This window comes from Chaetodon trifascialis, chromosome 12, assembly GCF_039877785.1.
Source record: "Chaetodon trifascialis isolate fChaTrf1 chromosome 12, fChaTrf1.hap1, whole genome shotgun sequence".
Taxonomy (NCBI): Eukaryota; Metazoa; Chordata; class Actinopteri; order Chaetodontiformes; family Chaetodontidae; genus Chaetodon; species Chaetodon trifascialis.
Genome location: NC_092067.1, coordinates 13,128,144 through 13,152,164, shown reverse-complemented (window position 1 = coordinate 13,152,164; position 24,021 = coordinate 13,128,144). Strand labels below are relative to the sequence as shown.

General features: G+C 41.4%; 1 protein-coding gene across 1 annotated transcript; it reads right to left on the bottom strand.

The window, feature by feature from the left end:
• Nucleotides 1-225: 225 nt before the first annotated feature.
• LOC139340763 (protocadherin-17-like) lies at nt 226-13,161 on the bottom strand. The gene is made up of 4 exons (XM_070976723.1): nt 9,883-13,161; nt 8,660-8,718; nt 8,339-8,508; nt 226-1,483 (listed from the first exon to the last, which is right to left on the bottom strand). Exons 1-4 carry the CDS (start codon nt 12,349-12,351, stop codon nt 906-908), a joined length of 3,276 nt encoding a protein of 1,091 aa, XP_070832824.1. The 5' UTR covers nt 12,352-13,161; the 3' UTR covers nt 226-905.
• Nucleotides 13,162-24,021: the final 10,860 nt, after the last annotated feature.

The window sequence follows — 24,021 nt, the reverse complement described above, 5'->3', positions numbered from 1 at the left end:
GTATTGATTGTGATTTTCTTTTGAATATCCCCCAACTAGGGTCTAGACTACTGCAGATAACATGTGCTGGTATACAGGATAGAGCTACAATTGGCACGTTTGCAGAGTCGCTAGAGCTTTTTGTCATTAACACGCATTAAGCACCTTGTAGACATCAATGCACTTCTCTCACACAACAACATGACAGCTTCGGAAGATGCCACCAGTCAAAAATAACCGCCTTCCATGCGCACAGTATATACAAATTTAATAAAATACACAACAAGTACAGTAGCCCACATTCACGTGTAAGCTCAGCTTATTTTCACATAAACTGCAGAGGACAACAATAAAATTACAAATACATTCTTAAAAAACTGTTTTTATAGGAACCTTAAATGGTTTTATGAAAAGGGACATTCCCTGTTGCACCACCATTAACAGTTCATAAGACACTTCACTTTTGTATTTAACGTCACTGATATGTATTTCAGTTGCCTGTGATATTCAAAGAGATGTTCCTTAAACACTAAATGGAGACAGAAAGCTTCACTGTACAAAAGCAGACAGGACTCAATAGCTTAACAGTAGCAATTTGTTCAACAGCCTCACAAAATTGGAGCTTGAAATGTGTAAAATACAGACATCTAAATTGACAGGTACAGTACACTGTGAAAACACTTGAAGTCAGGTAAGCACTGATCCCCACCCCCCCACCCCCAAACCTTCACAGCAGTCAAGGACACATATTTCACTTAAACACAACAAGTCACAAACTCAAAAAACATACAAAGCAGATGGTTTTTGGTTATACAATGCGTGTCTGGACACCTCTGTGGGTCAAAATAAATCACCTCTTGGTCATTAATCTGTGATATCATCATCACACCCCTGGCAGGTGAGAGCGAGTGGGATCATCTGACCTGTCAGTTACCGGAGTCCAGCGGGTCGAGAGCGCAATCTGACCCCCCACACTCCTGGCTGATGACAGAGCTGTGAATGAGACTGCTTGACAGGGACTTGGGCCTGAGCTCGCAGGTCAGGTAGGGGGGCTCCTCCAATTCAGTGTGCAGTGGGGAGCACTGGCCATCTGGAGGTCCATAGGCACTGATGTCTGAACCACCCTCCCTCTCTTCTGTGGACTCTTGGTTGGCCAAGTCCAGGGGCATACTACTCTTGGTGGGACTAGTGGACGCAGATGGACTCTCCTGTAGCGGTGGGCTTAGTGCACGCTGCGATTTTAAGTAAGGTTTGACATTGGCCACAAGGATTGTACTGTCCCGCTGTTCCTTTCCAAACGTGCTGAGGGTTTTTCTGCTGCTGCAGCTGATGGTGCCATAAATCTCTGTCTCTACCATGGCGTCCATTCCCACAGGGATGAAAAGGTTGGTGCGATTATCGGCGCTGTCTGCTTGGCTTCCTACCCGTAACTTTGGCATCCAGCATCTGTCAGAATGTCCCAGTGCACGACATTCATCGGTGCAGTGGACTGATTTGTCTTGCTCTGCAAAAACAGTTAAACATTTGTTATTGGAGCCTGCTGGGGTAAGAGTAAACAACTTAAAAAGAAAATGTAGATGGCATGTTGAAGGATGAGCCATGATTATAAAACTCTCCAGCGAACACAAATTCCAGCACTATTCTTAAAAATCCTGCTAAAAAAACTATAGCACCTTTCTTGATGTCAGATGTTTAGGATGCATCATGAGAATGTTTCAGAATAAAATAAGAACCTGCAGCCTGTTGCAGCAGCCGTGGGAGTTCAAATTTAGCAATGTTGTTTTGATTTACTGAAGTACAGACATTTCTAGGCTAAAAATCACTCTCTCAATGCAACCTTAAAGGAGCAACGTCCTGCTGAGAAAAAAAGTTTTCCTTTTTGTCTTTTGCTGGTCAGTGTGTCCACCCATGCATGAAGCCTCTTCCCTACATTATTCTCAACAACTTGTGTAGGTGTTTCCTGGAAAATATCATCTGGTGCAGAGGAAGTGATGTGTCTCTCATTTACATTTCCAGCAGCAGCAGCAGCATCAGCAGCAGCAGTGTGTGGAATTAGTAGAAAAACAACTATAACATTTGCATGAGCAATTTGCATGAGTATGAGCGATATTTGCCATTTTCTGATCAGAAAGTTGTGACAAATGCTGCAGTTGTAGTATTGCTGATTATAATGTTGTTGGGGCCTCATTATTTTCTATCTTTTCCAAGACAATTTATAGGAATTTAAAGGTGCTCATTTTGAAAATCTGAAAAGAAAAATCAAGGCGAGATTGGGTTTTGAAAATACCATGTGTAGTGCAAACACTCATTAGTTTGACCTTTGGTAATTTTTCTAATGACTCTGAGGGACTCTGGTGCGTTCTCAGCAGCTCATTTGCATTTCCTGCCCATTTTTCATTTCACCTCTTATTAGTGGACATTTCTTATGACCCGTCCTTGCCAAAAGAGGACCTTGTTTGCTGTAGACGGTGGTCAACGCTTTCTTGTCGCAGCAAGAAACACAGCTAATTTTGGATGTGTGGAAACATAAAAAAGTGTGAATCAATTAAACTGATGTGCTTTAAAACTAAATCTGGATATTCTTTGGGTAGAATTGGCAAAAATGAACAAAATGAGCAACAGTGAGGTTTAAATAATAGTCCGTATTACACAAGTATTACCTCAGTGCCACTAGATTAACACTACTCGCAGTAGAATTTCAAATGGGGTGGTTATTTATGTCACTTGTTGCATAGAAAACATGAAACCTTTCATTCCTGATTGAAGTGGCTCCTTGATTATTTCATGGCTGTAGCAGATTCAGCTGTATTAGTTGATACTGAACACAAAGCCAAACGCCACAGGACTGTATAACATGTGCGAGTGGCTGCATATTAGTGTCAGCAGCAAAAAGTGGAGCAATGGGTAAGGCTCTGTCTTTGTGGTGCAAGTCAGTCTTTTACACTTCGCACCACATCTAACCCTGGTAGACGTGAAATAAGCACACAGAGAGTGACACAAAGAAGGAGCCAATTTCCATGGTGTTATGATGTAGAGGGTTTCATTTTTTTTTCTGCAGCCATTACATTATGCTATCAGAATTAATTTGACAATGATCCATCGAGGTATTTTGCATGTAGAGGCATGAAGCAAAATGTCAAATGTGTCTTTGTAAATTGGTGGTAAATGACAGTTTTCCTTCATTTGTTATACATGCAAACAAAACAGCGATTTGATTTGCAAAAGTATTAATTTATATTTTCCTGTTTTTCTGATGAATGATTTAACTCTAATAAATGTGTTTTCTTTGCTGTGATGCCACGAGGTTGTAATGACATCCTTTATGCTGGCTATGCAAACAAATAAAAATAATGATTACTTGACCAATCAGAATTTGGTTATTGATTTAGGTTTTGTGCAAATCTCCAACTATAGCAAATGAATGGATGTGCTGGTAAAACACACAAAAGACAAATGCATAAAGATAGCTCACATCACATCTGAACAATCTCCCCCTCTGTCTAGGTGTCTCTCCCACAAGACCCAAACGTTCCTTGTAAAATATTATGACAGAAAATCTGAAAAATTCTCACATCAAGACACAATCACACATTAACACCTCACATGCCAACTCTCATAAATCTCCTTGTCCCATGGGAAGTAAAATTCCAACTAAAAGATTAAACCTGTTTTTTAACGGGAATAACCGCAATATTTTATCCAATCACAGCACATGGCTTGATACTACACCGATTAGCTCTCGTAGCTTTGGTCTATAAATAAGGCTTCTCCATCTTGCTCACATGCCATTATGTGATATCAAAGACAATGAGACGAAAGTGACTAACTGCGAATGAGGCACTTGATCTCTTTTTCAAACCTTGCCCTGATGAGGATGAGAATATCAGCCTGGAACAAGGGGAAGCTCCACATGATGGGGCTCTTCCTACAAGAAGTGGGGGGGATCCTCTTGTTCAAAGGCAACAGTACCTTCCTCGCACACCAATTTGCTGGAGGACGCACAACCCCAAGGGGGGAAGTTCAAACCCAAAAAGAAAAGATACCATCTTGCACCACAACCCCCAAGAGATGTGAAAACCAGCACCATGTGCAACACTGCAAGCTAATTTGCAAAGTACAGGCCACCACTATCAACTACTGGTGTTCAAGTCCATGACCACCCACACAAACACACACCCACACACACACGCAGATGCAGCCATAGGACACGATGGACCTGTTAATTACTCTATGATGAGATGGAGATTTCACACGTTATATGGGGCTGTTGATGTGACACCATAACTGCTATAGAGGCTTCTTAAAGGACGCTAACTTGAAAGGAAAAGGCATTTCTACATGTTATCACACACATTTTAGTTACCTTTATGGGCTACAAGTAAATTCTTTAGGACATTAAGTGTTTTTATGTGCAGTAAATTGTTTAATTGTCGGTGGAGCTGTCACGTTTTATGTTATATGTTGCCTCTTTGTGGAGTTTGCAGATGGAAATGGCATATATATATATATAAAATATACACACATACACACACACACACACACACATTTTTGGGGAGATTGCAAATTGCACTGTATAAAAAGCCTCGTCTTTTCCTTTGAATGCTATGTTTTGTTCTGCAGCTGTACCCAACTGGGGATGGTTGTGCAACCCATCCGCCGTCTTTGATTTACGTGAACATTCACATGGAAACAAATGTGGTTTCTCTCTCAATAAAATCAAATCAGTTGCTTTTGACCGATAACACAACAGAGGCTAATCTGACATAAAATTCTAAACCTTGGAGCCTTTATTAGCGCCTGGTTTAACAATGTATGGAATATTACATGAATTGTGCTTATTTATTCAAAGCAAAGTGGTAAAATTTACATGAGTCCAATAAACAATAGATTCAGTAATCCGCTCTGAATTTGACAGAGCTGACTACTGGTGGTGAATCAAAATCCATTCCGTTGTTTCCTTTTTTTAGATTTTACTTTATTTTAGATGATGAAGTCATATTTGTCTACACGCCTTAACTGAATATTGACTATAGTCTCTCATTGCATCTTGACTGGAGTTATGTGTATATCTACTGACTTTCTCTGTTTATGTTGTTTGTATTAATTGTTACAACAATGTTTTAATGCTGCATCCTTGGCCATGTCTCTCTGGAAAAGCTTAAGTAAAGGAGATTGAAAAGAAATATACATGTGAATGTCTCATACGTGATAGAAATGGAGTTGGTTGAAAGGTTTAAAACAAAATTAGATGACAATAATAAAGTTACATTAAACAGTCCAAGGGCTGGCTTACCAGCTTGAGAAGCATGGTGATTAAAGTAGTAGCAGTAACTGATTCATACCTGATTGGGTGCTAGCCTCAGTATTAAATCTGCGGTGCAAAAAAATGTAACTGCGTCTATTTTCACATTACCACAAGTTTATACAAGCCACTTTTACTCTTCCCGAAACAAATTTAACTTCCCTGCTGCATACTGTGACTTTTTTTCCCTGTCATGTTACATATTATGTGAACTTACACTGTTACATTCAAAGCATAAACCATTCTGGTGCTCTCTTTGTCAGGACTAAGATCAAGAGAAAATTCGCATTTGAGTTCAAAATGCATTTTACATCAAAAGGGAGAACTAAATGATGGCTTTGATTTGGCAAAACCGCAACACAGATCCTGCATATTATAAGTGCTATGCTTTGAAGCATCTACACCCCAGATTACAGTTCTGTGGCCCTTACATTTGTGTTTCTCCATCTCTCTTTTAGTGCCATAAAGAAAAGTATTTTTTTAGGCACGGATACACAGGGCCAGAACAATAAGCATAAGCATGGGGAAGCAGGGAGATGCTGAATTCATTTCCATGGTACGTATCACTACTGCAGAGGAGCTAGCAGATGATGCTGATGCAAAGGGATGTATGTGCTTAGGAGGTTGAGCAAAAACACAGACAGGTATTTTTGTCATTGTGCTATTCGTCTCGCTATACAACCAGAAGCAATTTGAGGATCACGTCTGCATGTTTACATAACATTAAATGCCTAATGCTTACAAGACATAAATTTCTATTGCACAGATTTCTATTCTTTTTGCAGCCATAATCACACCTTCCTGACCACACTGTAAACTTTTCCTATGACAAATTGTTTAAAAATGACTACTGTTAGAAGCTTTGTAATTATTTAAAAACAAAAATGTAGAGGGAAGCGGATGAGGAAGGGGGGTGCTTTCATCTATTGTGCTTGTCACTGGCTTTCCATTTCCATTTTCCATTCCATCACTGAGTAAAAATTTGTTGAGTAATAGCTCTAAAATTACAGTGTTACACAATGGCCTTATATAGTCCACTGCATTTACATAGTCACATAATAGAATCATGACAAAGTGACAAAGTAGCACTGATCTTATGGGCAACTGTGAATGGAACAATAACATGTTCTCAAAAACAAAGAAACTGCCTGCCCATTATAAATAGAATCAGAGAAAGCCTAGCAACATACCCACTGTGCATCTGGTGTCTGTGAGAGTGAATAAATATTCAGAGTGCATGATAGTGGAAGCTGCACAGGTGCATACATTACCTGTATCAAAGCAGCCAGGAGACTAGAGGGATGGTAAAGGTAAAGACATAAAAGCAATACTACTTAACCCGCAAGCTTTTGTGTTGGTGCATTTGGAACTAAAATTCTGTGGTGTCTCCATTTTGGATAATAGCACTATCTTGTCAAAATCTGCACAACAGTGGCTTTGTTGTTCAATAAATGTGCCTGTATGTATGCGTGCAGGCAAGAGACAAAAGGGGTGTGTGGGTTGCAGGGTGATGTTTTTGTGTGATCGGGTCTAACGCATAGTGCATAATGCAGATCTTCCATCTAGTAGTGAGCAGACAGTGACGCTATTTAATGTTCAACTGACCAAACCAGAGAGAGAAACCCATTTTTGTAAAGATTAGATTTGCTTTTTAACTATATTTCTCAAATGGAAATAGGCACGGCAGTAGCAAAAAAAACCTATTAATATTAAAAGCAATGCCCCACTTCTTTGCATTTCTGTTATCTTACATATGCAGGTCTATAAATTAACTGACATTGCTGTCAAGCAAGCGTCAGTGCTGCACATGTAAATATTCAGTCTTGCATGTACAAAACATCTCTTTCAATATGTGTCCATTTGATTGGCCTTAGAACTTGGGCTGAATCAGATTCAGAAATGTGCTGCGAAAAAATTGTGATTGAATTTACACCTCCCACAGAGTCAAGTTTGGTCTGCCATAATTCCTCACAGCGCACACACACAGGCGCACACACACACACTCACACATACACACAAAAGTGAGAGAGAGAGAGAGAGAGACAGACAGACAGAGAGAGAGATTCACACATCCTTCTGGCAGCTGCAAGAGTGTTTCCATCTCTGCCCTCCTGAGCATGCCACAAACAAACAGTTCATAGCAATGTAAATGGTGTGGAAAGTACTGCATAGGGACCTGATGACCAGAGCCATTCTCTTCCAAGGCACAAGGAAATGAGAGACATCACCACTTCACTCAAGTCCCCATTATCTTTTATCTTACCAGTGAGAGTAGCTTTCATATTTTCAGTTTATATCCACAATAGCTAAATATATCAGTCCCTATCAGGTCAGGCGGGTTGCAACAGACTGACAGTCATCTATGATTATTCTCCTGGAGGTGCAGATTGTTTGAGATTCATGAAATAAAATTTAACATTTCTATTTTCAGTCGTAAAGCAAAGCCCCGCTAAAAACGGCGTAACCACTGCAAACCCGCTAATAACTGAGAAAATCTTTCCAAGAAAAAGGTGGAAAGACTCTGTCACGTTGCACCAGAAATACCTGTCATTTCGCACTGCAAGTGTCTATCATGCTTCTTCTTGTCTCTGTCGTGTTATTCAAGACATGCATGCAGTGCATCTGTGTTCAAATAATGACGTGATCAAAAGAGACACAGACGGAGGTACACTTTGCCATGCATATGAGCTCGTTTGATGGCAAAAAATCAGACAGAAGATGTTTGAACATTCTACCTTCAGCCAATGGACTCTTTTATCCTTTAAAGCTACCATCTACCTTCCACTCTGGTGCCTTTGTGTCATCTTTGAAACAGCTCAGACTGTCTGCGTTGCAAGGCAGTACAAAGTAACACTACCGGCATCTAATAACAGCATGGATTCACCTCCTCCATGTTAAATATTTGTCTGCGTTGGCTGCACCCAGGGGCCAGTGGACCCCTGCTTAAAACACCAGCGAGCTGCGTGCATGTTCTCTGTGCATAAAGTATAAACAATGTCTGTTACAAGTATCAGTTAGGCATCTTCAAGATGTCAGGAAAAGAGTGCATCCACTCACCCTGTTCAAAAGGCTGGCCATTAACTGCTGTTGCTTTCATCTTGAGGGCCTCCCTAGCAGACGTGTCGCAGTGTGAGCCTTTATTAGTATCCTGGTCACTATCAGCCTGGTCACTATCACCATGGCCACTGTCTCGGAGGCTTGCTCGTTCTGCATCCTTAAATGTTGAGCTGCAGCAGAATAGAAGGAGGGGGGAAAAAAACACAACTTGCCATTACCTCTGCGTGAGCACTCCTATTTGATAGCCATAGTCAGCTGGCTTGATACAAGGATGAAGAAGCTAAATGCACTGGTCAGGAAGCTTTTGGATAGAGCTCTTACCTTTGAACAAATGGCTGCCTGCTGCCAGCATAATTGGGTTCTGAGGGGAAATTTTCCGTCTAGAAATGAAAGGGAAATAATATTTTCCATTGGCCATGTTAAAAGTTTCATGCAATTTTCAACAATAGTATGAGTAACATGAGATTCAAACTGGAAAAGAAATAGCCTTGTCTGTTTTTCAGGTTCTTAAATCTTTATTATAGCACCTGAACGATGTCAATAAAAGCTATAGAGCACCTGCCAGTATTGACGGCATGATAAGAACAAATCTCCATTGTGACCATATGTGACTCCTTGGCAAGGCAAAGGAGGAAAGCATTAGCCACTGTCATCAGCATCCTTTTTCCCCTATCTTGAGAATAATGTGTTTGTGTTGATCACACCCACATACCCTAGTGACTGGTGACAGTGCCAGGCCTTGTCATCTGTGTTATCATCTCCAAATGAGACTGTCTGTGAGACTGTCCTAGATATTTACATCGTTTACCACAGATAATTCTGCTGTGCTAAACATCACGACAAGCCCATGCTGTCAAATTAGTATGTTAGCTGGCTCGTGTACACAACCCCGCCATCTCTACAAGGCAAGGCTGGACCCTATTAATGGCCTTATCGTGCCAACTTCGGATGCGGATGGGTGGATCTGGCCCATATTTGTGGGGAGCGAAAAATGCGATTGTAAGGTTATGCTGTGTGCATCTAGCTGTCTGGTGCACATTGGTTCAGTAATGTGATCGGACAAGCTGCTCAAACACCTGTCCAATCCCACATTTCAGGCAGGGTTTTGTTTTCACTCTATAGCAGTGGATCTGGCAGGGTCACAGCAGCCTTGTTCAAGACTCACACTGTTTGCATGTCTAACGGAGAGGACTTTCTGATTATGCAGACCACCTGTACCATTTTGCAAGTGAGGACTTACAATGGAGCACTTTCTAAAATGACACTGCTTCCTCAAATGCAGTTAGAAAAAGCTCCCTTTAGTGAAATGCCATTTGCAACAGATTAATACATTCTAACACTAAGTTGCCAGATCATGCAGAGAATATTTCACATTGTCATAACGGGGAAAGAAAAAGCAATAATAATGATGTCTGCTCACAGTGACAGAGTTTCTCTTTTTCAGTCGATTACTTTTCTTTTGTCAGATTTGTATGACAAAGCAGCGTGTGCAGATAAGCGAGAATAAAGGGCAGATAAAGAATACAGTGCAGCATCCTCCTTACCTGTATCACTGACATCCTATTCGCTGGAGTGTCTGTGCTAAGCCCGGCAAAGCTGGAGTGGCAGCCTGCCCTGGGGACTGTCAGGCTGTTTGGGGTGGTTTTCAGGTACATGACCTCTGACCTGGGCAGCGTGAGCGGCAGAGGGCTCTGGTAGTCAAAACATATTGGTGAAGTGATGAGAGAAGGGCTGCTCACCACATTCATCCGGCTGGCAGAATCTCTTTCCTCCATCTCACTCTGCACCAGCATGATGTCACTCTTGTTGATCCTTTTCTTTTTGCCTTTCCCCACTGGAGGATTGGAGTACTCAGCCATGCGGCAGTTATAATTCCCAGTCTCCTTATCTTGATGCTTGGACTTGACAGCGATGGCGGTCATGACTGCTAAGAGCATGACAGAGATAATGCAGAGGGTAACTATGAGGGGCAGGGATACATCCCAGTGCTGCTGCTCCCCGCTCGCGCTGGAACCCCCTCCTGCTGCCGTTTCTGTGTTCGCCTTAATGATCAGCTTAGCCACGGCAGATAAGGGGGGCTTGCCATGGTCAGTTACCTTCACCACCAACTCAACCACCGGGGCAACCTCTTCCCAAAGAGCATGGGCAGTCCTGACCTCTCCTCCAACTGGATCCATCTCAAACAGGTGGTCGTCATTTCCCTCTGTGATCTCATAGGTCAAATGGCCACTCTCTCCGTGGTCGTGGTCCACCGCTTTCACTGTCGCCACAATGTATCCGATACCTACGTTTCTAGGCACTGGGATTTCTGCTGTGTCATTCAGCAGAAGGGGTAATATAATAACTGGGAGATTGTCGTTGACGTCAAGGACGTTGACCCTGACTGTAGAAGTGCTCTCCATATGAGGTGATCCTCCATCCTTCGCCTGGACTTTGAACTCAAAGGATTTTGTTTGCTCATAATTAAAAGAACGTGAGGCATATATGGCTCCATTGGTGGGGTTAACAGACACGTAGGTGTACACTGAAACATCTCCGATATGTGACGGCAGAATGGAGTACGACACTGTTCCGTTGCGACCTACATCTGGGTCATGGGCCAGAACGGAGCCCAAATACTCCCCTGGGATGTTGTTCTCAGGCACCTGTAGCACATAAACTGTCTTTGTAAAGCGTGGCGCATTGTCATTCTCGTCCAGGATTTTCACAGTAAACGACTTAGTGTAGTTCAAAGAAGGGATGCCATTGTCTCTTGCCACGATTGTTACATTGTATTCATCTTTCATTTCCCTGTCCAGAGGTCTGTCTGTGAGCAGGGTGTAAAAATTATCATTGTTTTCCTGCAGTCTGAAGGGTACGTTACCCAGCACCCTGCACTGAAGTTGACCATTTCGGCCAGAATCTTTGTCTGTCACCCTCACCAGCGCTATGACAGATTCTGGAGGTGCTGCCTCGCTGATGGCTCCCTGCCGGACAGAAACAAAACTTATTATTGGTGAGTTGTCATTTTTGTCCAGCACTTTGACAGTAATTTTACAATGGCCTGGTATCGGGTTGGGCCCAAGATCCTTAGCCTGCACGTCAAACTCTATGATTGGATTATCTTCATAGTCAATTTCTCCCTGGACCTTGATGACGCCAGTATTGGGGTCAATGGAGAACAAATCTTGGATTCTCTCAGATGCATACCCAGTGAAGGAATAGACCACCTGTCCGTTGCTCCCCTCATCTTGGTCAGTGGCATTTAAATCTATGAGTACTTTTCCAGGAGGGGAATTCTCTGCAATCTCAATCACATAGGAGGATTTTTCAAAAACAGGGCTATTGTCATTCGAATCAGTCACTCTGACGTTGATTTGCATGGAGCCCGATCTTGGATACTCCCCACCGTCAATTGCCGTGAGGAGCAGGGTGTGATGACTCTGATCCTCCCTATCCAGAGGTCTCTGAACCACCAGCTCTGGATATATAGTCCCATCGCCCCTCACTTTTAAATCCAAAGAAAATGTATTGTAGTCATCTCTTGTGACTTGGTATGTCTTTATCCCATTTTCCCCAGAATCTGAGTCATGTGCAATAGTCAGAGGGAAGCGAGTCCCAGCAGCTGCGTTCTCTGAAATATCAATATTAACATGATCTGAAGGAAAACTGGGCGAGTTGTCATTTATGTCCTGGATATCAATCTTGATCATACATATTTCCTTGTCATTGGCAAACACCTCCATGGACAGCTGGCACTTTGGGTTGCGCCTGCATAACGTTTCCCTGTCAATCCTTTGTTTGGTGAAGATTAGTCCACTCTCCGGGTCAACATCCACCAGATGTGGTGCAGAATTCTCCAGTACTCTGAAGTTAGATTTTTTCCCTCGCTCCATGGTCCCATATCCGGCATCTTTTGCTATATTACCTATAACAGTGCCGGGTCCTTGCTCCTCTGGGACAGAATAATTGAGATTTTTCAATGTCAGGGCTTTAACCCACAGCAGAAAGAAAATGGGTACAGAGAGACGCATCCCTTCAACTGGATATGCGGTAGTGGCAGACAGAAAAAAAAAAAAAAATCCTCGTTGACTTTCAACCTGTTGATTACGGCAAACCTAGAGGACTAAACCCAAATCAGGCGTGTGGTTGACGCCGATCCCCCACTAATTGGGCATTAAATCGATTTGTGAACCGCTATTGCCGTTTCATCGATATTCCGACCTCTTTCTCATGCCGTTCGGCTATGATGAACTCTTTCTGTAAACAAAGATGACCGCCCGACGACACCTTATGCATGAATTAAAGATCAAATTCAACATAGTGAACGAGACATGCTTTGTTTTTTTTCCTCACAGAGGGACTTAATGAATAATCGATGACTATAAAGTATTAATATTCCCCACTGCATCCAAGGTTAAAGCGTTTGAATCTCTGTGGTGAAGGTTAGACCGTAGCTTACAAAAGCGCATTGCCCTCATGCGACATCTACACCTAGGCTACAGCAAACACTGACATGCCCGTTCAAAATGCAGCATTGTCCGATGTTACCATTCACGATGCATTTACTTTTTTCCCCTGTGCGGCACACTGTTGCATATGGGTTCTGCTCGTGTAGCACAGCCTGCCCATGCCACAAAGTGAAATAAAAGCAGGATATGGAGCTGTTAATCCCGTCCAACCTTTTGTGTGCCCGTCATTCAAGAGCATCTATAGCACCGCTGCGACTTTTGCCCGATGATTGTCCTGTAATCAGTCCAGTAATCCCATAATCCAGTCCAATTGGACCCAGTGCTCTTGAATCCTTCATTCGGACAATGCTCATCCGCACTGGCCCCGTGAACGTTGCCAAAAAAAAAAAAAAAAAAAAAAAAAAGGAAAGAAAGAAGAAAAAACGCGAAACAAGGAGGGTGCCGGAAGATTTCAGATAATCAAAATTAATCGCTTTTCCTGCGCTCAGTTCTCTCCGCGTCAACTGTTGAAACCCGCTCCCTCGTTCGCAGTGAGATCTGACCGGAATCCTCTCGACGCCTTTATAACAGACTCCAGTGTCTTTCTTGGTGCATTTAACATAGTTTCTGATCGTCTTCCAGCAAATGAGTGAACAGTGACAGATCTTGCCTTGGGGGGGTTTCTCCAATAGGTCTGGCAAGATCGCATGAAGAAGGGCTGTTCTAGTGCTACGTGATTCATTTACTGATGTGCGCGCACAGAGCAGCAGCATCAGAGGGAAAACGTGCTGCTGGTGGATGTTGCTCCTAATACATGTGGATGTGAACTAGGGATTATGAATAGATCGATGAAATGCGTTTGGCTGGGATGTAGTAGGAGCAGTAAGGACTTGACAAGTGGTCAGTCTCGGGGAGAAGTGGATCAGATGGGCATCTCGCTGTGAAAAATGTGAAATTCAAGATGACAATTTTGTTTTTGAAAGATTAACTGGGTTTATTCCCCTCAGAGTGGTATGTTCTCAGTATCAATGGAGCTCGTTTGGATATTCAGAGCTGTAGATTCTTATCAACAACTGAAAACAATACCACCTGTCTCCTGTATTGTACCTTGTTATCATTATGAGCCATAAGATAAAATAAGAGACAGACCGTGGGTGTTTTCAGGATAATCTCTGCAAAGGACATAAGAGAATTACTTATGCTTCGGAAAAAACAAGGCTTATTTCACAGCTCAAATATCACAGCTGTTGGTATAACCTGCCTTCTGCAGCTATCACACTTGCCTCCAGTAGCCTATCCACATCAATCTCATATCTCACATTGAAAAGATGGACTGACATTTAGTTCACTCAGCTTTTCAACAATATGGCATTTGCATTTTTATTCTCACTTGACCAGATCTCAGTGATGCACGGGGCTCCTTGCTGATGCAGGTACCCCGTGAGAGTAATTCTGAGAGGAAGCTGAGTCAACATTAGGGCAGGAACCGTGTGGCCTGGTTCCTCATTTAATTCCATGTAGCCCAGGATCTAAATCAACCTTGAGTTGTCCCCGAGTTCATTTCCATTGTCTGAAACATGGCTGCTTTCCTCCTCTGGGGAGCATCAACTTTGCCTGGCCATGGTGCAGCCTGCATAAATTGGCCATTTCTGCAGGTAAGAGATAAGGACAACAAAGGGAAACTAATTATCATTCACTCTATGTTAAAACCTCAGGAAAGGACTGCTATTGACAATTGTGTCTGCACTGTCACAGTCATACCATTTAATATGATCTGAACTCTGAATGAGAGGGCGGTTCATATCCATAATAAATAGGCCACATCCTAATGTGTGGCTTGGACTGCCTTGTTTTTCCAGAAGCTGACAAGTTTGTCATGGATAACTTCCCCTAATGAGACCACCTCACCTGCTCCGAAATGAGACGCAATCTCTGCTGCTTTTGTTGGCAGTAAAAAGACTTGGACTGCATTGCTTGTTTCATGACAAATTGATTTTTACTTGAAAGCACATTATTCTATTGGTGTAAAATCATACCTGTTGTAATACACAGAGGTTGAAATGACAAACACTAGCTATGCTCATTTAAGCATACGCGCAATATCTCGGCATCTTTTTCATGTGACTCACTTACCACTCCGCACAAGCATGATTAGAGGTGAGATTAAGTTGTTTATCATTCTCTTTTTGCGCCCGTTGATGGCTGCACCACACCTCAAGCAGCCCACTGGAATACTGATGGTGGTGTCTGGGAATGATCAAGTCACTGAATTTGCAGCAAAGCAGATGCATGACAGAACAAGTTCAGTTTGGAATAAATTTCTCCATGAGACAATGTGTAAACATGCTAATTTCACACATAAAAAAGCACACAGAGCAGGGTTTTTTAACAGTTGAGCAGGGTTTTAAGAGTGTTATGTTAAGCCACAGAGAAAAACACAAGACGGCAAAGCAACAACAACATAAGTTCCCGAGGATTGTCGAAGCAAACACAAATAAAAGTTGACTAATTAAATACTAATCCTGCTACCACTACCACGACTATACTACCATGATAAATGAATATCGCTATACAGTTTCTCATAGGTCCCTATCATGCATCTTCTACCTATTGATAATCACTCCTCAGCAGAGTGCTCAGTTTAAAAGGTCAGTTCACTCAGTTCACACGTGTCAGTGTTTTGAGAAATCCACCTCTGAAACTTGTGTGGCCAGCCCAATACAATGCAGAAATCTATTTAAAACCTCACCAGCAGCATGTTTTCCAGACACAATTTCACAGCTGGTCTGGATAATCCACAGATCACAGTGTCCACACTTTTCATGGGGAGTATTTCCTTAGTGGAAAGTAGTTCAGATGAAAAGTGTCCACAGAGGTTTGTGAAGGTATCTGCAGCGAGCAGGACATTGTTTCTAGGAAGACATTTGCCTGTTGCATGTAATTTTCAGATGCTTTGACCACCTGAAAGAAAATTAAATTATCTTGCATTCTGCTGGGGTGGCAGCAGAATGGGGCAATTTGAAACTGCAGCAGATAAAACTGACACTACGTGCATGGCTCAATACCACTTTGGGCAAGTGGGTGATTGTTTATTCTGTGAACTGACTATTTAAAGCGATATTTTATCTGGTATGGGGGTGTCCAGAAATGTCTTATTTTTACTTATTCAGTGCACAAATTGTGTTTTTCCTAAATTAAAGGATGGTGATATTCTATATTTTTCCCACAAGGACAAAACCAACAATGAAGATGTCCTACTAACAAGTATTGCCTGTATTGTCAAAGGCTGATATGGCTTCTTCCTCTAAGCTATTGATCTCCATTGACGACCAGAGACGGCTAAAAACTTGTTAGTAAGTTGTAAACCCTGTCTCGTAGAAATTATGTTTGTGAACTAGACTGTTACATTGTGGTGGCAACTGTAATAGATGCCTGGATTATGTGCAAAGGCTATCTTTTATGGAGCAAATGGAGCATTTCTGTACTCTGAGGTTCACATCCAGTGTCCCATCTGTGGTCAGGTTTCGGCAACAAAAGCATTTTGGTGAAGGTTATATTTCCGTAACCTTAAGAGAGTGCTGAGTGCTTAAGCATAACCAGAAAAAGGTGTAACTGTGAGCAGATATTGCATTGTGAGAAGGGTATTTCAGCAGAAAACAAATTAAATCTGATGTCACTGAATATTTTACAGCTTTCAGCACCAATACATTTGCAGCTTGCCACACATGTTAATAAACAGCATTCCCTGATTGTATTAATGGAAAGTGTAATCCAACCTGGTATTATGTTTCTTCAAACTGTATTTACTGTTGCAAATTCGCTGTACATAAACATAATGTCTCTGAGACACGGTTGACACCACCGCACTGGGTGTTCTTTCATTAAGATGATCATGGGTACATTTATTTTCAGTCAATCCCACCATCCGTACCAAATGTGTCTTAATCCACGGCTGAAAATAGCCCCCAACAAATGCCCTATTTGCTCCTGCTGGAGTAACGTTTGCTTGAACTACAGTGCCAGTGCCCAAGTGTTGTAGGAACTTATTTAGCTTTATTTTATTGTTATTGACCTGTAGGTGTTGTTCTTTTCACACACTTGCAGTATACAGTGAAATCCAGACTGTCATACTCCTGAGGCTATGTTAAAAGTACAAATACTAATTATAAAAAGAAATATAAATAATACAAATTCAAAGATAAAATATTGTAAAATATGCACAATATAAGTATTAAAATGCTAAGGCAGGCATTGGCTTTGTGTGAGCTGTCAACAGTAACAAAACATAGAATATCACCAGCTTTGCCCTGTCGGGCTGGTTTGTTATGTTTGTATTAATGATTTGTTCAAAAATACCTAAACTGACACGTGGTAAAATTCGAATCACGCTTGACTGGCAGATTATTTTCACTTTGTTAAATTGCTGGGGCATCATAGCCTGGTGGTGTAAGGTGCATATCATGTCATCACATCACCCCTCATTTGACTGCAGCGAGAAACCTTTGTTGCATTTTGTGCTCCTTGCTTTATGTGTATCTGTGTCAACTACAGAACAAATGCAAGCATGTCAAGAAAGAAACCTGTTTGATAGTCAGACTGAGTACGTATAGATATAAGATACAGATGAAGTTTCATCATTGGCCTCTTTACACACAGCATGGTCTTCTACTGGATGCCATGCATTATAGGATGACACTTGTCATGTAGGTCTTCTGCATCCACCTCTACAGGCAGAGCTGCTGGCCTGATTGTTGATACAACAAAAGGAGCCTCACACATTTCAAAAGCCTTGTTATCATTATACATGTCGAATAAATTATTTTTGTTACAGACCAGCTGTGAATTTGCATGTGAATGCAAATCCTCAAGGGTCAACGTGCCAATTCTCCAACATTTCAATTCTGAGGCAAAACTCAGGAGTCGAGTCTTGCTCTCCAGAGTGTGTGGGTTAAAGAGTTGATGTTTTTGCATTAGATTTGTAGAGAAACTCTCTGGGGCTCCAGAAGCAAAGTCAACCTTCTGCCAAATTATCAAAACTGAAAGTCTGACTTGAAGGCATTTTGGATTCTTCATAGCATCCAGTAGAGTTTCGGTTGGTGGTCGGTAAGATGGGTTTAATAAATTCTGAACCTAATCTGCATTTTGTGGGGGAAGGAGCTAAGAGTGTGACTGTCTGTTGAGAATGTGCCTTTTAAAGGGTTTATGCAAATATGCACCTAAAAACTCTCAAATTACCTGCTCATCAATCAGTCTGGAAAACAAGCGTGTAATACACTGCTCTGATCCAAACACAAAAACACATTAGGATTGTAAAACTGATGGGTACTTTCTGGAACTGAATTCACATTCAGTTCACATCAAACATTTGCGACTGGACTTGTGAATATAATTCTGAGAAACTAGAAAACAAACACCACAACTGGTGATGCACTAACAGACAATCCTTTGCGTTTCAGTGCTGACAATAAATGAAAAGCAGACTCTGAACATACGGTGATGTTTCTTTGCTTTTAAATGAGTGAAAATGTCATACATGTTCAGTTATCATTGTTAGGGTCTAAGGCTATGGACCTTTAAGTAAAATGACTTAACCCAACACTAAAATACAATCAGATCCAGTCAAATATCATCTGCCTCTTGTTAAGTTATAAATGAGAGATGGTCACTGTATTGTAACAGTGCATGCATTGTAAATATTGCAACCAATCAATACTATTTACCATTTAATCAGCTAGGTTTTACTGAGGAATGTGGTTTTGTATTACAAATTAGTCAGATAATTGTAAATAGCCTGAGGTGGAAAGACTACAGTATTGCAGTTGTCAGGAAGAATCACCCTCACAGAAATACATTGATTATTCTTCTCAGTAATGACGTCATGTCCTAACTTGTTAAACTTCAGTCATCTACAACATACCGTGAAGCTTCAGATGCTCCAGCAACAATTTACAAAATTAGCTTAACAGCACACACCCAATTACCGAAAGAGTCTTTGTCTGTGATGATCAGGTTTGTCATATTTTTAAGTCTGAAATTTTTGATTTTAGGCTTTCAGCAAGAGTTGGAAGCTCAGTTTCTGTCTGTTGTACTGTCAGAACATCTGTGCCGCCAGTCACAAGCAGTCAGCACTTACCACAAGCCATTCAACACCTTAAGATCTGTGCTGGTACGCCCTGAACGCTGAACTCCCACACCTGGAGTGAAGAACTGGAGTGGAGTGTGACACCACATGTGACAGCTGAAATGGCAAAGACCCTGGACAAGAGGCTGAATGAACCCTGGAAACAGACAACATCACCAGACCAAAACCGGTCACAGCACCAGTTGGGAAGAAAGTGGACGGCTGAAGAAAGATGTGACACCAGAGACCAAGTTTCATTCTATGGTCGCATGATGACAACTGAGAAAAAAATACTTTGCTGATGAGGGCAAATGCAGTTGAGATAGACCTATAGTTAAGATTGTATTGTCAAACTATTGCAATAGTTTTGGAGGAGGGTTGCGCGATCCATCGAAGGAATCTGACAATGAAGCTAACAATAAATTTGCTCCCAAGTGTAGCAACAAAGGCAACAAATTATGGGCCTCTTTTAACTTTGTTCCCCTACAGGGAAAGAAAATATGAGTCATATTACTTTTTCTGTGTGTAAGATTTTAAAAAATAGCCTGATATTTTGGGAAGTATGTTTTTTCACTTTCGTTGAGGGAGGTGATGTTGAGATTGGCATGACTCTGATGTGTGCGTATGAAGCAGGGAGTTGGAGCCATGATGTCATCAGTTAGCCTCACTGTGGGGTTTTAGCTACGATGGAACAATTTCTTTATCGGTCCTCACTGTTTGCATGTAACTTCTATGTGATGGCATGACTCCATTACATTTTGGATTAAATACGTGTTTCTTAGTGAGCTTCGGAGGTGCTGGCAGATATATTTCTAAGCTTGGGCAGATCTAGGCTAGCTGTCATCCATGCTTCAAGTCTTTATGCTAAGATAAGCTAATTTCCTTCTGTCTTTTCCACACTTAAAGCACAGGCATGAGAGTGGTATCAATATTCTCATCTAACTCTCAGAAAGAAATCAAAGGGCATTTCTCAAAATGGTGAACTATTTCTTGAAAAGTATAAAGGCTGTTGCTTGATGGGACATTGGGAGTACACAAGCTGAGAATACACTTAACAAAGACATATAGCGAATGTTTGAATCTATTTTTAACAGTTTTCTCAAACTCTGCTGCTCTGTATCGAAGACTGGGTTTGATTTGTGCCACAAAAGATCCATATATTATCACGATAAATATAACATGTGTGCCACTTTATTTCTGGGGCCTCTGTCTAAATTTCACTGAGCTGAATCTAGTGCGCAGTCTCATGAAAGTTGTGCCAGATGCCTCGCCTCACTCTTAGCTCAAGTGTCCCACATACAGTGTGAGAGAATTGCTGGTTACACTGCTCTTAGGACTGGCAGAGAAGCAGCAGGTTAGAAAAAAACACCTCCCAGGAGAAATGATTCAAGGTATTGGAGAGCTGGAGAGGCGAATAAAGTGAATGCAATTTCAAAGGGGAAATAATGGAGGTCATGGTGTTTGATGTTCCTATGCTGGCCACGAAAATGACTTGGTTGACGATGGAATCAATCACACCTCCATGGCACTGAATGTTAATGAAGATATGTTTGGTTGTTTTTTTCTGCATTTTTAATAACAGTGTTAACATCAAACCTAGTCATCCATTGCTCCAGACAGAATGAAGTGCAGTTATCTGCAGCCGCGCAGGGTGATATCAGCTGACTGAAGCAATAATATTTGAAATGTGACGGGTGTTTTTTTTTTTTTTTTGCTTTTTTGCTTTTTTTTTTGGTGCTGTTCTTCTCTTCTGTTTTTGTTGTGATGAGTGAGCACAAGGTCAAAATGGAGTTTATCCTCTGATATCACCTGCCAGTCCAGACAAGAGAAATGCTCACTCAAGGTGACATTACTTTGGTGTCTGTACTCAGCATGCCACTACATCTTTCATTTCCTGTGAGCTAAAATTTACAACTTATCCTTTGACAGGAGGAGTAAACATCTCTAATATGACCCAGGCGGTGATCTTCCTGGGTAAACAAAAGAAAACCTGCCTCAGCCTCTTCGATCCTTGACAATCCCAAAGAAAACAACAAACAAAGCACTTTTTTGCTTTTATATATTTTAAATATTAGACGAGTCAAAAGCCCCTGAAAAGTGCCTTTAAAATTTCAGGGTATTAAAGAATCAAAATAAATTCATTATAAGATTTGTGATGTTGACAATGAGTAGATTTCTGTATTCTGTGTTGGATTACTGGAAGGTGAGAGCCATGCTATGAACAGTGCGTACACAATTAGATGGAAACAACGATAACAGATAGTTACAATAGCAAGGATGTAGGAGAGCTCATGACATTTCCTTATTCTTTCTGCAGTGGCACTTTATCTCAGGCAGGGAGAGTTATTTAGTATGCAATGGATCAATCACCATCCTCAAAAAGTCATTTAAATTAACTTCTCGGGCAGATATCTATCCAGCGAAGTGGCCGACTGAGGCAAGGGACTATCAGAAAATTAAAAAGGACACAACATTTTTTCTGAGTGAAATAGAAATGGAACAAAACTGAGCAGTCCATCGGCTACGCAAACATTCCAAGATGTTCCCTAACAGATTGCTTTTTTGTGGCTGTTTTTCTTCTCACTTTTCCTCACACGCACTTCTCATCATACTTGTTCTGACAATGCGTTCAGTCTCTCCATTGGCAATCGGACCAGCGTTCTGCTGATTGCATCCTATAGCATGCCACTGATACAGCAGTCATCAAAACCATGACAGCTAAATTCATTTTTCAGTGAAACACTGTCCAACTTATTAATTCTTAATAAGGACTGAGGGTAAAACCCCTGCACGGAATCTGGCTCAGTCTCTCATTTTAAATTAAGAGGAGTCCAAAGTGAATGTTTGATTCTTACTAAATAAAAATAAGCCAATGGCCATGCAGTGCATGTCTAATTGCAGATGAATCATCAAATTAAAATGTCAGGGACTAGTTGCAGAAGCAGTGGCTGCACACTTAGTGTTTAAATTTATGTTCAAGATTATGCTATTTTCAAGGAAGGTGTAATTTGTGCAGCAGCATTACCAGAGCAACACCATGTTATTAGTTTTGACAATTCTCACTCATGTAAATGTCGGGAAGGAAGGAAGACAGCATGCCACCTACTGGGATGTGAATAACCCATATATCTCACCACCAATTAGTATAAGACTGTACTGTAAAGTGACAGGAAACTAATTCTAAACACTGTAGCAACATGAAAGAGGAGGGAAGCCAACCACAGAAGAAAAATAAACTGTCAGTCCCATACAGATAGGGGAACATCAACGGAGCCTTTCCAATTACTTCAAGGTTAACTGTGAACCACTAATAACTTCAGGGAACCGGAGAAACAAAACATTGTTAGCTAATTACATAAGCAAGTCATTTAGACTGATTGATGCAACATATTACTCTGTGCTCCCTTTCTCTCTCTCACTCTTTCTTTTTATCCCTCTCTCTCCCTAATTTTCTCTTCCATATAGCAGAGAGCAGCATAAAGGCTGCGTTTCCTTTGGCAGCTGTCTCCATGACGGCCCACACTGACACAATGAGACACTCTCCCGGCTCAGCAGTAAACCACAATCAACTGGTGAACAACTGGCACAGATTTATCATCATCAGCTCAGGACCAAAGCTCTATGTGTGAGCTGACACACTCCGCAGATAGAGAACTGCAGGGACTGCCATCACTGTTTAAGACAGAGGTCAACCAGTCTGTTCCTGAGGTGGGAGAGCAGCATTCGCTCCATGTGTACATTTCTGCAGCGATAAATGAAATTAATATTCCTGTGGTAGCCAGCCTGATGGCATGAAACATTCTGGTTTTGGATTGGTTTATATAGACGCCATATAACAAAGAGGCTCAAAGGGAGATCGTTTATGTTTATTGTTGTTTTTTGTTGCCTCCTCTGTCACTGAGGTAACATTCAGAACACTCTGCTCACTCATGCATGCGATGCTACTTGTTATTTATAAAGATGCATAATAACAGCTCATCCTGAGTACAAGCCCAACCAGGATTTAAGCTTTTGTTTCACAGTGTTGTCAATATGCTTGATAGGAATGTGAATGAGCTATCTCCAGTGTTTCTATGGACTCGTGAATGTGATTTACAGTGAAGGAAGATGCTAGAATGTTAATTTGTTTCCCATACTGTGTGTGGGTTTGGTTTCGGCTTCTGTTTAAGACGAAGATTAAAGAGCAGAATATGGGATTCATGGCCATGAATGGCTCGTAGATGTGCTTCAGCTGAAAATGAGCACTCGATGCTCTGATTGCTGAAGCCCCTCAGAGTGTGCTCATCCTTTGTTTGTTCACCACACATGAATGCAACATGTCCTTAACCCTCCAGATGATGCCACCCTGGACTGAAAATGTAAATTCAGTGGTAGCCCTTACACAGGACAATGCTGCTGAACCTGCAATTGACAGCACTCGCCATACAATGAAAGAACACGTCAGAAGTAGCGCTGACACACTGACACAAAACCAAGGTCTTGTGATAGCACAGCAAGCGCTCATGAATTACACATGCCTGTTTCAGCAAAGAAAGGTTTTCAAGTCATTATGAACCAATAACAATGGAAATAATTATCTACATGGTTTAGTTTGTTCAATCGTATAGTTCTTATCACATTTTGGCCAGCTTTCTGTGCCTGAAGCTTTGGTCCAGAAGTGTAAATGATGTTTGGGTAGCCAGTAATGGTCTGAGGTTGCATAGCATGATGTTTCCCCCTAGTGGTATAAGAACTAAAAGAGAACATACAGACATTGATAATGTCAGTGCTACTTTGGGTTACATCCAGCACTGATTAATCAGGCAGTAACATTTTCTTAACTTAGCTTCACCTGTATAAATCTATGTTTGCCTCACAATATTCTGCTAAGCAGCATAACAAATGATGATTGATTTTCCAGCTTGTATACTGTTAGTCCCAACAAAGCCAGCTTTCCTTTATATTGCTTAGTAAGTCCAAATAATTAATGAATTCCTACCATTTTCACCTGCCTGGGACTGTTTTGAGCATTTCTAAATGTAGGAAATTCTTTCAATAATAATGCAAAAACAGCAATGATTGATGGAGCAGCTGAAATGGCTTGAAGACTTCTGCATCACAGCTGACAACATTTCCTTTGAAATAGGTTCTTT

Coding starts and splice junctions, on each gene's coding strand:
- LOC139340763 (XM_070976723.1), bottom strand. CDS start 12,351: ATGCGTCTCTCTGTACCCATTTTCTTTCTGCTGTGGGTTAAAGCCCTG. Junction 8,509..8,659: donor AGGCAGCCATTTGTTCAAAG/GTAAGAGCTCTA, acceptor ATTCTGCTGCAG/CTCAACATTTAAGGATGCAG. Junction 1,484..8,338: donor TGGCCAGCCTTTTGAACAGG/GTGAGTGGATGC, acceptor CTGTTTTTGCAG/AGCAAGACAAATCAGTCCAC.